Consider the following 13,392-nt stretch of genomic DNA (forward strand, 5'->3'; position numbering starts at 1 on the left):
ATCTAACCTGACTCCTCTCCTCACTGTCCTCCTCTCTGCTGCTGCTACTGAATCTACGCCTACCTAGCCTGACTGTCAGCTCCTCACTGTCCCTCCTCCCTGCTGCTGTATCTCAGCCTGACAGCTTTTCAGTGTCCTTCTCTATGCTGCTGCTGTATCTCCGCCTAATCTAACCTGACTCCGTTCCTCACTGTTCCCCTCCCTGCTGCTGCTGAATCTCCGCCTACCTAGCTTGTCAGCTCCTGTCCTCTTCCCTGCTGCTATATCTCCACACACTTAGCCTGACTGATAGTTTTTCAGTGTCCTCCTCCCTGCTGCTGTATCTCAGCCCACCTAACTTGACAGCTCCTCAATGTCTTCTTCTCTGCATACTACTGAAATTCTGCCTACTCTGCCAGAGTGACAGCCCCTCAGCGTCCCTCCTCTGGTAATATCTCTACACTGCTCAGTACAAGCTGCAGCCGTCAGTCCGGCTGGGTGGGAAGCGGATGAATACATTAGACTCCTTAGCTCTTGTACTCCACAGCTGGTCTCATGAAATGCACATTTTCTAAGCAGGAGGATACAGACATCCTGATATGGATTGTCAACGTAAGTACACCAACATCATCAGGTGTAAGAAATCAGATCTGCTGTGACGGCCAAAGCTCTCAAGGGCCCGATTTAGCTGATCATTCCTGACATATTAAAGGTGCGGTGTATGATGACACGCCACCGTATTATATACCATGAATATACATCTTTTGATGACGCTTGGAATTTCGGTAGATTCGATGGTCAACACAAATGGAGCAGATAACACCAGCCTAAACATCCCTTTCTACATCCATCAGTCTACGAGGCGAGAACTGCAGCAACGACAAGGAAGGAATAAGATACTCCACAAATCATCCAGAATATCTAATAACCCTCGTCCTCCTGTAACCGCGGCTTCTCCCCCGGCCCGGGGCACTGGTGAGTAATCTGATGAATGATGGGGGGAGGGGAGAGTGGCTGTGGGGCCTCCTCCCTGTTGTACGACCAACTTTTGCCAAAATTTGCCCAGTGCAGAATTAGAGGTTTAAAAAAAAAAATAAAATACTACATAAAAGCAAAAAATATCAGAGTTATCAATTTTTGCTTTCATTTTATTTTTTCATCCGTATAAATTACTTTTTGAAAGGCAACAGGAGTGTATCCTGCGGTGCTGGCGATGTATCCGCAGGCACAGGACCACGCACAGAGGGATGATTTCTGCCGGTGATATCGGAGCTGTGCAATGTATGACATTGCAGGAACCACACTGAGAAACAAATATTGTCAGCACGAATATTAGAGAAATGAAGGGGAGGTTAACTCCAAATACTGTGCCCAAGTCATATTTATAGTCAGAGGCAAACAATATTCAGCATCATGGTGCAGGAACAGATGATGACCAAGAGCGGGAAGCAGAGGATGGCCGGAGAAGGGGAAGCAGATGATGGCCAGGAGGAGGAAGCAGATGATGGCCAGGAGGAGGAAGCAGATGATGGCCAGGAGGAGAAAGCAGATGATGGCCAGGAGGAGGAAGCAGATGATGGCCAGGAGGAGGAAGCAGATGATGGCCAGGAGGAGGAAGCAGATGATGGCCAGGAGGAGGAAGCAGATGATGGCCAGGAGGAGGAAGCAGATGATGGCCAGGAGGAGGAAGCAGATGATGGCCAGGAGGAGGAAGCAGATGATGGCCAGGAGGAGGAAGCAGAGGATGGCCAGGAGGAGGAAGCAGATGATGGCCAGGAGGAGGAAGCAGATGATGGCCAGGAGAAGGAAGCAGATTATGGACAGAGAAGGGAAAGCAGATGATGGCCAGAGAAGGGGAAGCAGATGATGGCCAAAGAAGGGGAAGCAGATGATAGCCAGAGAAGGGCAAGCAGATGATGGCCAAAGAAGGGGAAGCAGATGATGGCCAGAGAAGGGCAAGCAGATGATGGCCAAAGAAGGGGAAGCAGATGATGGCCAAAGAAGGGGAAGCAGATGATGGCCAAAGAAGGGGAAGCAGATGATGGCCAAAGGAGGGGAAGCAGATGATGGCCAGAGAAGGAGAAGCAGATGATGGCCAGAGAAGGGGAAGCAGATGATGGCCAGAAAAGGGGAAGCAGATGATGGCTAGAGAAGGGGAAGCAGATGATGGCCAGAGAAGGGGAAGCAGATGAAGGCCAAGAGGAGGAAGCAGATGATGGCCAGGAGGAGGAAGCAGAGGATGGCCAGGAGAGGAAGCAGAGGATGGCCAGGAGGAGGAAGCAGAGGATGGCCAGGAAAAGGAAGCAGATGATGGCCAGGAGGAGGAAGCAGAGGATGGCCAGGAGGAGAAAGCAGAGGATGGCCAGGAGAGGAAGCAGAGGATGGCCAGGAGGAGGAAGCAGAGGATGGCCGGAGAAGGGAAAGCAGATGATGGCCAGAAAAGGGGAAGCAGATGATGGCTAGAGAAGGGGAAGCAGATGATGGCCAGAGAAGGGGAAGCAGATGAAGGCCAAGAGGAGGAAGCAGATGATGGCCAGGAGGAGGAAGCAGAGGATGGCCAGGAGGAGGAAGCAGAGGATGGCCAGGAGGAGGAAGCAGAGGATGGCCAGGAAAAGGAAGCAGATGATGGCCAGGAGGAGGAAGCAGAGGATGGCCAGGAGGAGAAAGCAGAGGATGGCCAGGAGGAGGAAGCAGAGGATGGCCAGGAGGAGGAAGCAGAGGATGGCCAGGAGGAGGAAGCAGAGGATGGCCAGGAGGAGGAAGGCAGATGATGGCCAGGAGGAGGGAAGCAGATGATGGCCAGGAGGAAGCAGATGATGGCCAGGAGGAGGAAGCAGATGATGGCCAGGAGGAGGAAGCAGATGATGGCCAGGAGGAGGAAGCAGATGATGGCCAGGAGGAGGAAGCAGATGATGGCCAGGAGGAGGAAGCAGATGATGGCCAGGAGGAGGAAGCAGAGGATGGCCAGGAGGAGGAAGCAGATGATGGCCAGGAGGAGGAAGCAGATGATGGCCAGGAGGAGGAAGCAGATGATGGCCAGGAGGAGAAGCAGATGATGGCCAGGAGGAGAAGCAGATGATGGCCAGGAGGAGGAAGCAGATGATGGCCAGGAGGAGGAAGCAGATGATGGCCAGGAGGAGGAAGCAGATGATGGCCAGGAGGAGGAAGCAGATGATGGCCAGGAGGAGGAAGCAGATGATGGCCAGGAGGAGGAAGCAGATGATGGCCAGGAGGAGGAAGCAGATGATGGCCAGGAGGAGGAAGCAGATGATGGCCAAGAGGAGAAAGCAGATGATGGCCAAGAGGAGAAAGCAGATGATGGTCAGGAGGAGAAAGCAGATGATGGCCTGGAGGAGAAAGCAGATGATGGCCAGGAGGAGAAAGCAGATGATGGCCAGAGAAGGGGGAAGCAGATGATGGCCAGAGAAGGGGAAGCAGATGATGGCCAGAGAAGGGGAAGCAGATGATGGCTAGAGAAGGGGAAGCAGATGATGGCCAGGAGGAGAAAGCAGAAAATGGCCAGGAGGAGGAAGCAGAGGATGGCCAGGAGGAGGAAGCAGAGGATGGCCAGGAGGAGGAAGCAGAGGATGCCAGGAGGAGGAAGCAGATGATGGCCAGGAGAAGGAAGCAGATTATGGACAGAGAAGGGGAAGCAGATGATGGCCAGAGAAGGGCAAGCAGATGATGGCCAAAGAAGGGGAAGCAGATGATGGCCAAAGAAGGGGAAGCAGATGATGGCCAAAGAAGGGGAAGCAGATGATGGCCAAAGAAGGGGAAGCAGATGATGGCCAAAGGAGGGGAAGCAGATGATGGCCAGAGAAGGAGAAGCAGATGATGGCCAGAGAAGGGGAAGCAGATGATGGCCAAGAGGAGAAAGCAGATGATGGCCAGGAGGAGAAAGCAGATGATGGCCTGGAGGAGAAAGCAGATGATGGCCAGGAGGAGAAAGTAGATGATGGCCAGGAGGAGAAAGCAGATGATGGCCAGGAGGAGAAAACAGATGATGGCCAGGAGAAGAAAGCAGATTATGGCCAGGAGGAGGAAGCAGATGATGGCCACGAGGAGGAAGCAGATGATGGCCAGGAGAAGGAAGCAGATTATGGACAGAGAAGGGGAAGCAGATGATGGCCAAAGAAGGGGAAGCAGATGATGGCCAAAGAAGGGGAAGCAGATGATGGCCAAAGAAGGGGAAGCAGATGATGGCCAAGAAATGGGGAAGCAGATGATGGCCAGAGAAGGGCAAGCAGATGATGGCCAAAGAAGGGGAAGCAGATGATGGCCAGAGAAGGGAGAAGCAGATGATGGCCAGAGAAGGGGAAGCAGATGATGGCCAGAGAAGGGGAAGCAGATGATGGCCAGAGAAGGGGAAGCAGATGATGGCCAGAAAAGGGGAAGCAGATGATGGCTAGGAGGAAGAGGGGGAAGCAGATGATGGCCCAGAGAAGGGGAAGCAGAGAAGGCCAAGAGGAGGAAGCAGATGATGGCCAGGAGGAGGAAGCAGAGGATGGCCAGGAGGAGGAAGCAGAGGATGGCCAGGAGGAGGAAGCAGAGGATGGCCAGGAGGAGGAAGCAGAGGATGGCCAGGAGGAGGAAGCAGAGGATGGCCAGGAGGAGGAAGCAGATGATGGCCAGGAGGAAGCAGATGATGGCCAGGAGGAGGAAGCAGATGATGGCCAGGAGGAGGAAGCAGATGATGGCGAGGAGGAGGAAGCAGATGATGGCCAGGAGGAGAAAACAGATGATGGCCCAAAGAAGGGGAAGCAGATGATGGCCAAAGAAGGGGAAGCAGATGATGGCCAGAGAAGGCAAGCAGATGATGACCAAAGAAGGGGAAGCAGATGATGGCCAAAGAAGGGGAAGCAGATGATGGCCAGGAGGAGGAAGCAGATGATGGCCAGAGAGGAAGCAGACAGAAGATGGCTGGAGAGGGGAAGCAGATGGCGGCTGGAGAGGGAGAAGCAGATGGCGGCTGGAGAGGGGGAAGCAGATGGCGGCTGGAGAGGGGGAAGCAGATGGCGGCTGGAGAGGGGGAAGCAGATGGCGGCTGGAGAGGGGGAAGCAGAGCGAAGATGGCGGCTGGAGAGGGGGAAGCAGATGGCGGCTGGAGAGGGGGAAGCAGATGGCGGCTGAAAAGAGGAAACAGTGGATGGCCTGAGGAAAGGGAGATACAGAGGATGGTTGAAGGATTGAGGGGGAGTAGGCAGTGGGGAGCAGAGAATGGCCGGGAAGAGGAGAGGAGGCAGAGGACAGACGGAGAAAGGGACAAAGGATGGAAAGCAAGGCAGAGGACAGCGAGGGGAGGATGGTAAAGGATGGCAGGGAGGGGAGGGACCAAGGATGGCCAGGGGGAGGGGGTGGGGGAACAGAGGGCAGGAGAAAGGAGCAGGGACAACAAACGACGGCAAGAAAAGGGGGGGCAGCTGATAATCTACCAGATATTTGTTAAAGTGAACGTGTCAGGCCTTCTTAGGCCAGAAGTGGTCCGGTGGGGTGTCCCTTCCCTTAAACGAGTTCAACTCGTAGGTGGATTGACGTCCTCTTTATAAAATTATACATTCAGACTGTTGGATTGACATCCTCCCCACAAGCTCCGATACCTTTTGCACATATGTGTGCCTTTCTGCCTACTTGTGCATGTGCACTGCAGCAAGGAAGTCAGGATCAGTACATCCGGCTTTGTTTTGCACACACAGACAGGCTAGAAAGGCACAGTCCAAAATTATCGTAGCCTAAAGACATTATAACCTCGAAGGAGGTCGACAATCACACCCCTAGGAGTGATTACCAGATCTGAGCCCCTAATACTCTGGTAGAAGGCGATGTCCCTGCAGACCAGTGCTGGCTAAATAGCGTAACATGAGCAGAGGAGATAAGTTGAGTTTTTGGAGATAGAAATATCTGGTAGGACATGACGCACTAGGTTATATTGGTGTATTTTTTGCTATGGTGGTTTTCACATAAATCATCAAAGCAATTGTAAAAGGACCATAAAGGCTGCTAGTATATAAAACAAAAAAAAACACACCTGACATAACATCGCTAAACTGCAAATATGTGAGAAAAAGAATTGGGGGGGGGTGGAAATCACTTATCTGCCCACCATACAACCCTAAATCCAGCTGCTAGAGATGTGCTCAGGACCCCAGAAAGCACTCCCCCCTCGGAGAGCACAAGCCCCCGTACACCGCAGGCCTGCAGCACGTTACTCCCCCGGCACAGACCTGCAATGTGATTCACACGCAGCGCACGCTCTCAGATGAACGACTCGTTACCTTCTCTACAGCTTCGGCTCGTTCACGCTCCACTGTTCTCTCCTTCTGTCTTTCGGCTCTTAATGCGGATGCTGACGTCGCTTTCAGAGACATAAAGTCTAAGGTCATCCACTCGTCCCTCTGAAATGGAAGCATGGGTTCATTTAGCATCACAAAACAGCCAGGCAATCTCCAGGCTTATGGGGAAAAGGCTTTAGCGGACACCAAGAAACTGTCAGGTACCTAAATGGCAGGCGGACACGGTGTGCATCCTAAGCCTGGCTCTGTGCAAATAACAGGGAAAATAAGGGGAAAATGGAGCAAAGCGCACAAGAAAAACCTTTAAATACCTAGTAAATATGTAGATAACAGACCTGGAGAATTATTTACTACACCCATGTTGTACATCAATTTTCTGATAATTAAAACCATGTTGTCAGAGCTTCTGGTATCAACACCAACAGACTGAATCACAGCAATCTGGAAAGGACTTCTATAGGAGACTGTTGTAGGCATGCTCTTTTGAGGATAAGAATTAAGTAACCAAAAATACTTAATTCAGCCATTTCATAGACTCAGGTATACAGTTAGGTCCAGAAATATTTGGACAGTGACACAATTTTCGCGAGTTGGGCTCTGCATGCCACCACATTGGATTTGAAATGAAACCTCTACAACAGAATTCAAGTGCAGATTGTAACGTTTAATTTGAAGGTTTGAACAAAAATATCTGATAGAAATTGTAGGAATTGTACACATTTCTTTACAAACACTCCACATTTTAGGAGGTCAAAAGTAATTGGACAAATAAACCAAACCCAAACAAAATATTTTTAGTTTCAATATTTTGTTGCGAATCCTTTGGAGGCAATCACTGCCTTAAGTCTGGAACCCATGGACATCACCAAACGCTGGGTTTCCTCCTTCTTAATGCTTTGCCAGGCCTTTACAGCCGCAGCCTTCAGGTCTTGCTTGTTTGTGGGTCTTTCCGTCTTAAGTCTGGATTTGAGTACGTGAAATGCATGCTCAATTGGGTTAAGATCTGGTGATTGACTTGGCCATTGCAGAATGTTCCACTTTTTTGCACTCATGAACTCCTGGGTAGCTTTGGCTGTATGCTTGGGGTCATTGTCCATCTGTACTATGAAGCGCCGTCCGATCAACTTTGCGGCATTTGGCTGAATCTGGGCTGAAAGTATATCCCGGTACACTTCAGAATTCATCCGGCTACTCTTGTCTGCTGTTATGTCATCAATAAACACAAGTGACCCAGTGCCATTGAAAGCCATGCATGCCCATGCCATCACGTTGCCTCCACCATGTTTTACAGAGGATGTGGTGTGCCTTGGATCATGTGCCGTTCCCTTTCTTCTCCAAACTTTTTTCTTCCCATCATTCTGGTACAGGTTGATCTTTGTCTCATCTGTCCATAGAATACTTTTCCAGAACTGAGCTGGCTTCATGAGGTGCTTTTCAGCAAATGTAACTCTGGCCTGTCTATTTTTGGAATTGATGAATGGTTTGCATCTAGATGTGAACCCTTTGTATTTACTTTCATGGAGTCTTCTCTTTACTGTTGACTTAGAGACAGATACAGCTACTTCACTGAGAGTGTTCTGGACTTCAGTTGATGTTGTGAACGGGTTCTTCTTCACCAAAGAAAGTATGCGGCGATCATCCACCACTGTTGTCATCCGTGGACGCCCAGGCCTTTTTGAGTTCCCAAGCTCACCAGTCAATTCCTTTCTTCTCAGAATGTACCCGACTGTTGATTTTGCTACTGCAAGCATGTCTGCTATCTCTCTGATGGATTTTTTCTTTTTTTTCTGCCTCAGGAGGTTCTGCTTCACCTCAATTGAGAGTTCCTTAGACCGCATGTTGTCTGGTCACAGCAACAGCTTCCAAATGCAAAACCACACACCTGTAATCAACCCCAGACCTTTTAACTACTTCATTGATTACAGGTTAACGAGGGAGATGCCTTCAGAGTTAATTGCAGCCCTTAGAGTCCCTTGTCCAATTACTTTTGGTCCCTTGAAAAAGAGGAGGCTATGCATTACAGAGCTATGATTCCTAAACCCTTTCTCCAATTTGGATGTGAAAACTCTCATATTGCAGCTGGGAGTGTGCACTTTCAGCCCATATTATATATATAATTGTATTTCTGAACATGTTTTTGTAAACAGCTAAAATAACAAAACTTGTGTCACTGTCCAAATATTTCTGGACCTAACTGTATAGTCTAGTACATGTAAACTAACACACAAATTTATGAATGCTTTTGTTTCTTACTAACACGTATATATATGTATATAGCATATTTAGTGATTTTTCTTAACACAGTATATACCAGCACATGTAATTTTAAAGATGGCTACTGCATCCTGGACAACTCCCAAAGAAGTTAAAGAACAAAGAAATTCCTAAAGTTTTGACTGACCAATCCAGCAGAGACTATGCTAATTCTTATACGTCCTGACTTCAGCCTGCGATACTTGATTGGACTGTATTTTGTCTACACCCTTACTTCTCCTGAACTGTATAAAGTATCAAACAATAAAGAGAGGCAGTTGCTCAGCGTCCGTCATGGAGAAGGTCCATAACAGAACGATAACAGACACTATATCTTTCTCGTGTGCACACATGACATTATAATTTGGAAAAGCAGTCAGATCCCGAGAGACCGCTTGAGTCTCATCATCATTTCAACACTCTGTGACCTGTGCAGAGATAACTGTGCAGGGAGGGGGGAGGAGGTGAGCTGTGCCCATCACCTATTGTGAATAGTGAGTGGTTCCTAAATATAGGTGATCTCTTTTGATGTTATCCTGTCTGTGATGATAATGAAATGACTGAAAAGGAAGTGCAGGCTCAGAAGCCAGAGTGACAACTGAAGGGTTTTTTTTTTATTTCATGATAGATGGATACACTGGAGATCAAACTTAGAGAACAATATATGATTACTTGCTTTTTTTTCAGAAATACAGTGGGATCTTGGATTACGAGCAGAATTGGTTCCGGGAGTGTGCTCTTAAACCAAGTTACTTTTATATCAAAGCAAATTTTCCCATAGGAAATAACTGAAACGCAGACAATTTGTTCCACAACCCAAAATTATTTACTGCATTTATACAAACGTATTACAGTAATATAAAATAACGTCCTGTATTCATATAAAATTATTACAGCACACTAATATAAAATAGTGTACAGTAAAAAACAAAACAAATTAAACTGCACTTTAGCTTACAATAGAATTGTTGGTGTGCGGGAGGTGCAGCATAAGCAATGTGCTGCGCTGATTAGCAATAAGTACAATACTGTATCCACAAATGCAAATTGATAGAAATGCTGTATAGTATATACTGTACTGTACAATGGTATACTGTATACAGTACATATGTACAGAAAGTTACCTCCAGAGCGGGTCAGAGCGCGGTGAAAGGACAGAACCGGACGTGTGCACGGTGAGTATTTGCTCTTATTGCAAAGCATTGCTCTTAAACCAAGTTACAGATTGTAAAAAGCTTTGCTTGTCTTGTAACACGCTCTCAAACCAAGTTACTCTTAATCCAAGGTTCCACTGTAATGTAATCTACATTGATGAACATTTGCAGGTTTTTGTAAGGTGTGCACCATGCCACTAGAACAGTGTTTTATTAAAGATCCAAAGTTTATCAACAAAAAAAACCTTTATTTTGCCCAAAACGTGATGGTGATAATTAGAGAACAGCAATGACTGTAGCACAGAGAAAGATTATAAGTACATTTTCTGTAGGTAACAACAGTCACAATCAGTAGGACGTGTACACGTCTTTGCTTTGAATGACTTCAGCACATCTGCGGCCACAGGACATCACTAGTCTCTCACACTGCTCTGGTGGGATTTTGGTCCACTCTTCTTCCAGTCGCTTCCACAGTTCTCTGACTGTTGTGGGTTTCTTGGAAATAACTTTATCAGCAAGGATTTTCCCGAGGTTTTCTATTGAATTTAGATCAGGATTCTGGGCTGTGGCCATTTCATTGTTTCAATGTTTTCCGTTTCTAGGAACTGCTTTGCCCATTTTGATGTGTGACGAAACCATTGTCCTGCCTGAAAATTGCTGCTGATTGAGTGATGAACACAAGTAAGGAACCACGTGTTGTGAAGAAGGTTCTGATCCACTCTTGCATTCACTCTGCCATGTAGCTGTATGAGAAGTCCAACTCCTGCTGCAGAAAACATTCCCCAAACCATGACACTTCCTCCACCAACTTTCATTGACTTCTTAACACACTTTGGGTTCAGTCTTTTCCCAGTTTTTCAACAAACATAATGTTTCCCATCAGACCTAAATAAATTACACTTGCTTTCATCACTAAAATGAACTATGAACCACTTCTCTGTCCACACAACATGCTCCTCACCAAAGAGGAGTCTAGCCTTGTAATTCTCTTAATGAGAGGATTGGTCACTGTGGAGTGGGCTTTCAGTCCAAATGCTCTTAAACATCGTGACACTGTATAATGAGACAGATCCTTACCATGTTCAGTGCTGAACTGCCGAACAATTCCAGTTGCAGTGTGGAAATGATTACCCATGGAGATTCCTCGCATTATCCTGTCCTCTCTTACATTTGTCTTTGAGAGCGACCAGCCTTCTTGGGGGACTTGAAAGAGTTTGTGATGTTGTAAAGATGGAATATTCTCAAAATCACAGACTTGGAACAACCAACTTCTCTTGCTATGGCTGATAGGGTCACCTCTTTGGCCTTCATCTGGACAACCTGCTGCCGGAGGGTTTCAGTCACTTTAGAACAGCAAATCAGTGCAAACTGGAAAGTTAGGCTGCAGTTACATAGGGTTTGACAGATAATTAAGGAAATTCGCACCAGGTGCGAGATTAACACCAATAGCTTGCAGGTATCTGAAAGTGTTCTCTAATTTTGATCTGTGTCTTTTTCATTTATCTCATTTACATTTTTATTATGTGCTTTACAATAAATTCAATTTATGATATAAGGTAAAAATACTGCGAGTCTCCTCATGTTAGGATATAATCACATAGGACGACACAATGATCGCAACATTTAGGAACTGTTTGTTCTCCAATTTTGATCTCCAGTGTAGATAGATAACCCAGGGCGCAGGTCACGTGCTGGAAGCAATTTATGCATTCAGTGCAATCGTCTTGTACACTTTACAGCCCGGACCAGGAACAACCCGGGCAAATTGCTTCTTCCATACATATTTCATTTCCCGAGGGATAAGACATAAAATCCGAGCGGCTTCTACACTAAACCCTATGTGACAGGAGAGGTTTACAGATGAAGCTCGTGTGATTTTTCACCAAGAGTTTACAATTTAATTTTTTTATTATTATTTATAGGAAGGAAAATCTTAAAATATTTCATAAGGAATAATGGATATTTGTTTTGCATTCTTATATAGCGCCAACATATTCCATAGCGCTGTACAGAGATAGCCATCATTTACATCCATCTCTGCTAACGATTTAACCTCCTTATCTCATGTATGAATTAATTTAAATTAGGTTTTTGTTTTAAAATGTATTTTTTTTTGGGGGGGGGCCTTTTAGTTTTATTTCCATATTACAATCTGTACTAAAATATAATAAAAAAAAAATTGATAAAAAAAAAAGAAGATAATCTTGCACTTTTCACACTGGCCACTGGGGATTTTTTTTTTTTGTTTGTTTGTTTGTTTGTTTTTTTAAGACTAACTTCCTTTTATTTCAGGAAACAACACATGTACATTAGCCACAATGGTCAGCCCCCGACCATATATTTTTATAGAAGCTTCTAATGAGCGTGTGCGAAGGGAAGGGAGCAGGGTCAGCCGTGATATCACCTATTGTGATTGCTGGATCCTGTGTTATCAGCAGTGATATAGGTGTTACCTGTCAATGTAAACCTTTCTGTGATGATGAGAAAACTGCGGTAAACTCCTCCTGAGAATGAAGGAAGTAGGAGTCTAAAATAAAGCTAGTGGCCAGTGTGCAAATTGAAAAATATGATTCGTTTTTTATTATTTTTTTTTTTGTTTTTACTAAGGAATGGGTTACCTTTTAATGATAGCTTCCCTTTAACCCCTTCACAACCGGCCGATTTTGTGCTTTGCGGTTTTATTTTTTTGCCATTCTTCTGAGAGACGTAACCTTTTTGTTTCTTAGTCAATATGGTCATGTGAGGGCTTGTTTTTTTGGCGGAACGAGCTGTAGTTTTAAATGGAACTATGAGTTTTACCATATAGTGTACTGGAAAATGGAAAAAAAAAATTCCAAATGCGGGAAAATTGCAAAAAAAACAAGTGCGATAGCACTATGGTTTTTGAGATATTTTATTCACTGTGTTCACTATATGGTAAAACTGATGTGTGGGGGTACCGCAGGTCGGTGCGAGTTCATAGACATCAAACATTAGTAGGTTTACTTTTATCTAAGGGGGTTAAAAAAAAAATCAAAAGTTTGTCCGAAAAAAGTGGCGCACGTTTTCCACCATTTTCCGCAACCCGCAGCGTTCTCATTTTTTGGGATCTATGGCTCAGTGACAGCTTATTTTTTGCGTCTCGAGCTGATGTTTTTAACCCGTACCAGTTTTGTGCAGATGCTACGTTTTGATTGCCTGTTATTGCATTTTGCGCAAAATTTGTGGGGACCAGAAAACGTAATTTTAGCGTTTGGTAAATGGTGTAGCGGCAAAAAAGTTCCAATCTGATTACCGTATTTTCGCTTTATAAGACGCACCTAATTATAAGACGCACCCCCAAATTTGGTGAAGGAATAGAGAATTTTTTTAATAAATTGGGTCTGTCTTATAATGCCAGTGTCCGTCTAACAAATCATATAGGGTATGTGTCCCTCATAGCCCCCCATCCTAAAATTAGCCCCCTTAATCTGGATATGGCCACCTTATATTGAATATAGCCCCCTTGTGCTGGCACACGTCCCCCAGTGGTGCCACATGTCCCGTATTGCTGGCACACGGCCCACTGTGGCTGCACACACGGCCCCCCCTGTGGCTGCACACACGCCCCCCCCTGTGGCTGCACACACGGCCCCCCCCTGTGGCTGCACACACGGCCCCCCCGTGGCTGCACACACGGCCCCCCCCCCCCCCCCGTGGCTGCACACACGGCCCCCCCCCTGTGGCTGCACACACGC

The 13,392-nt window shown here is 46.5% G+C and overlaps 1 protein-coding gene across 1 annotated transcript in view; it reads right to left on the bottom strand.

The window, feature by feature from the left end:
- The window catches only part of CWF19L2 (CWF19 like cell cycle control factor 2), a 195,843-nt gene that overhangs the window by 164,375 nt on the left and 18,076 nt on the right, over positions 1-13,392 (bottom strand). Inside the window, exon 5 of the mRNA XM_075331313.1 lies at positions 6,252-6,371. Within this exon, the coding sequence (XP_075187428.1) occupies positions 6,252-6,371 (120 nt within the window). The remainder of the gene's footprint in view (positions 1-6,251; positions 6,372-13,392) is intronic.

This window comes from Anomaloglossus baeobatrachus (assembly GCF_048569485.1).
Source record: "Anomaloglossus baeobatrachus isolate aAnoBae1 chromosome 2 unlocalized genomic scaffold, aAnoBae1.hap1 SUPER_2_unloc_1, whole genome shotgun sequence".
NCBI lineage: Eukaryota > Metazoa > Chordata > Amphibia > Anura > Aromobatidae > Anomaloglossus > Anomaloglossus baeobatrachus.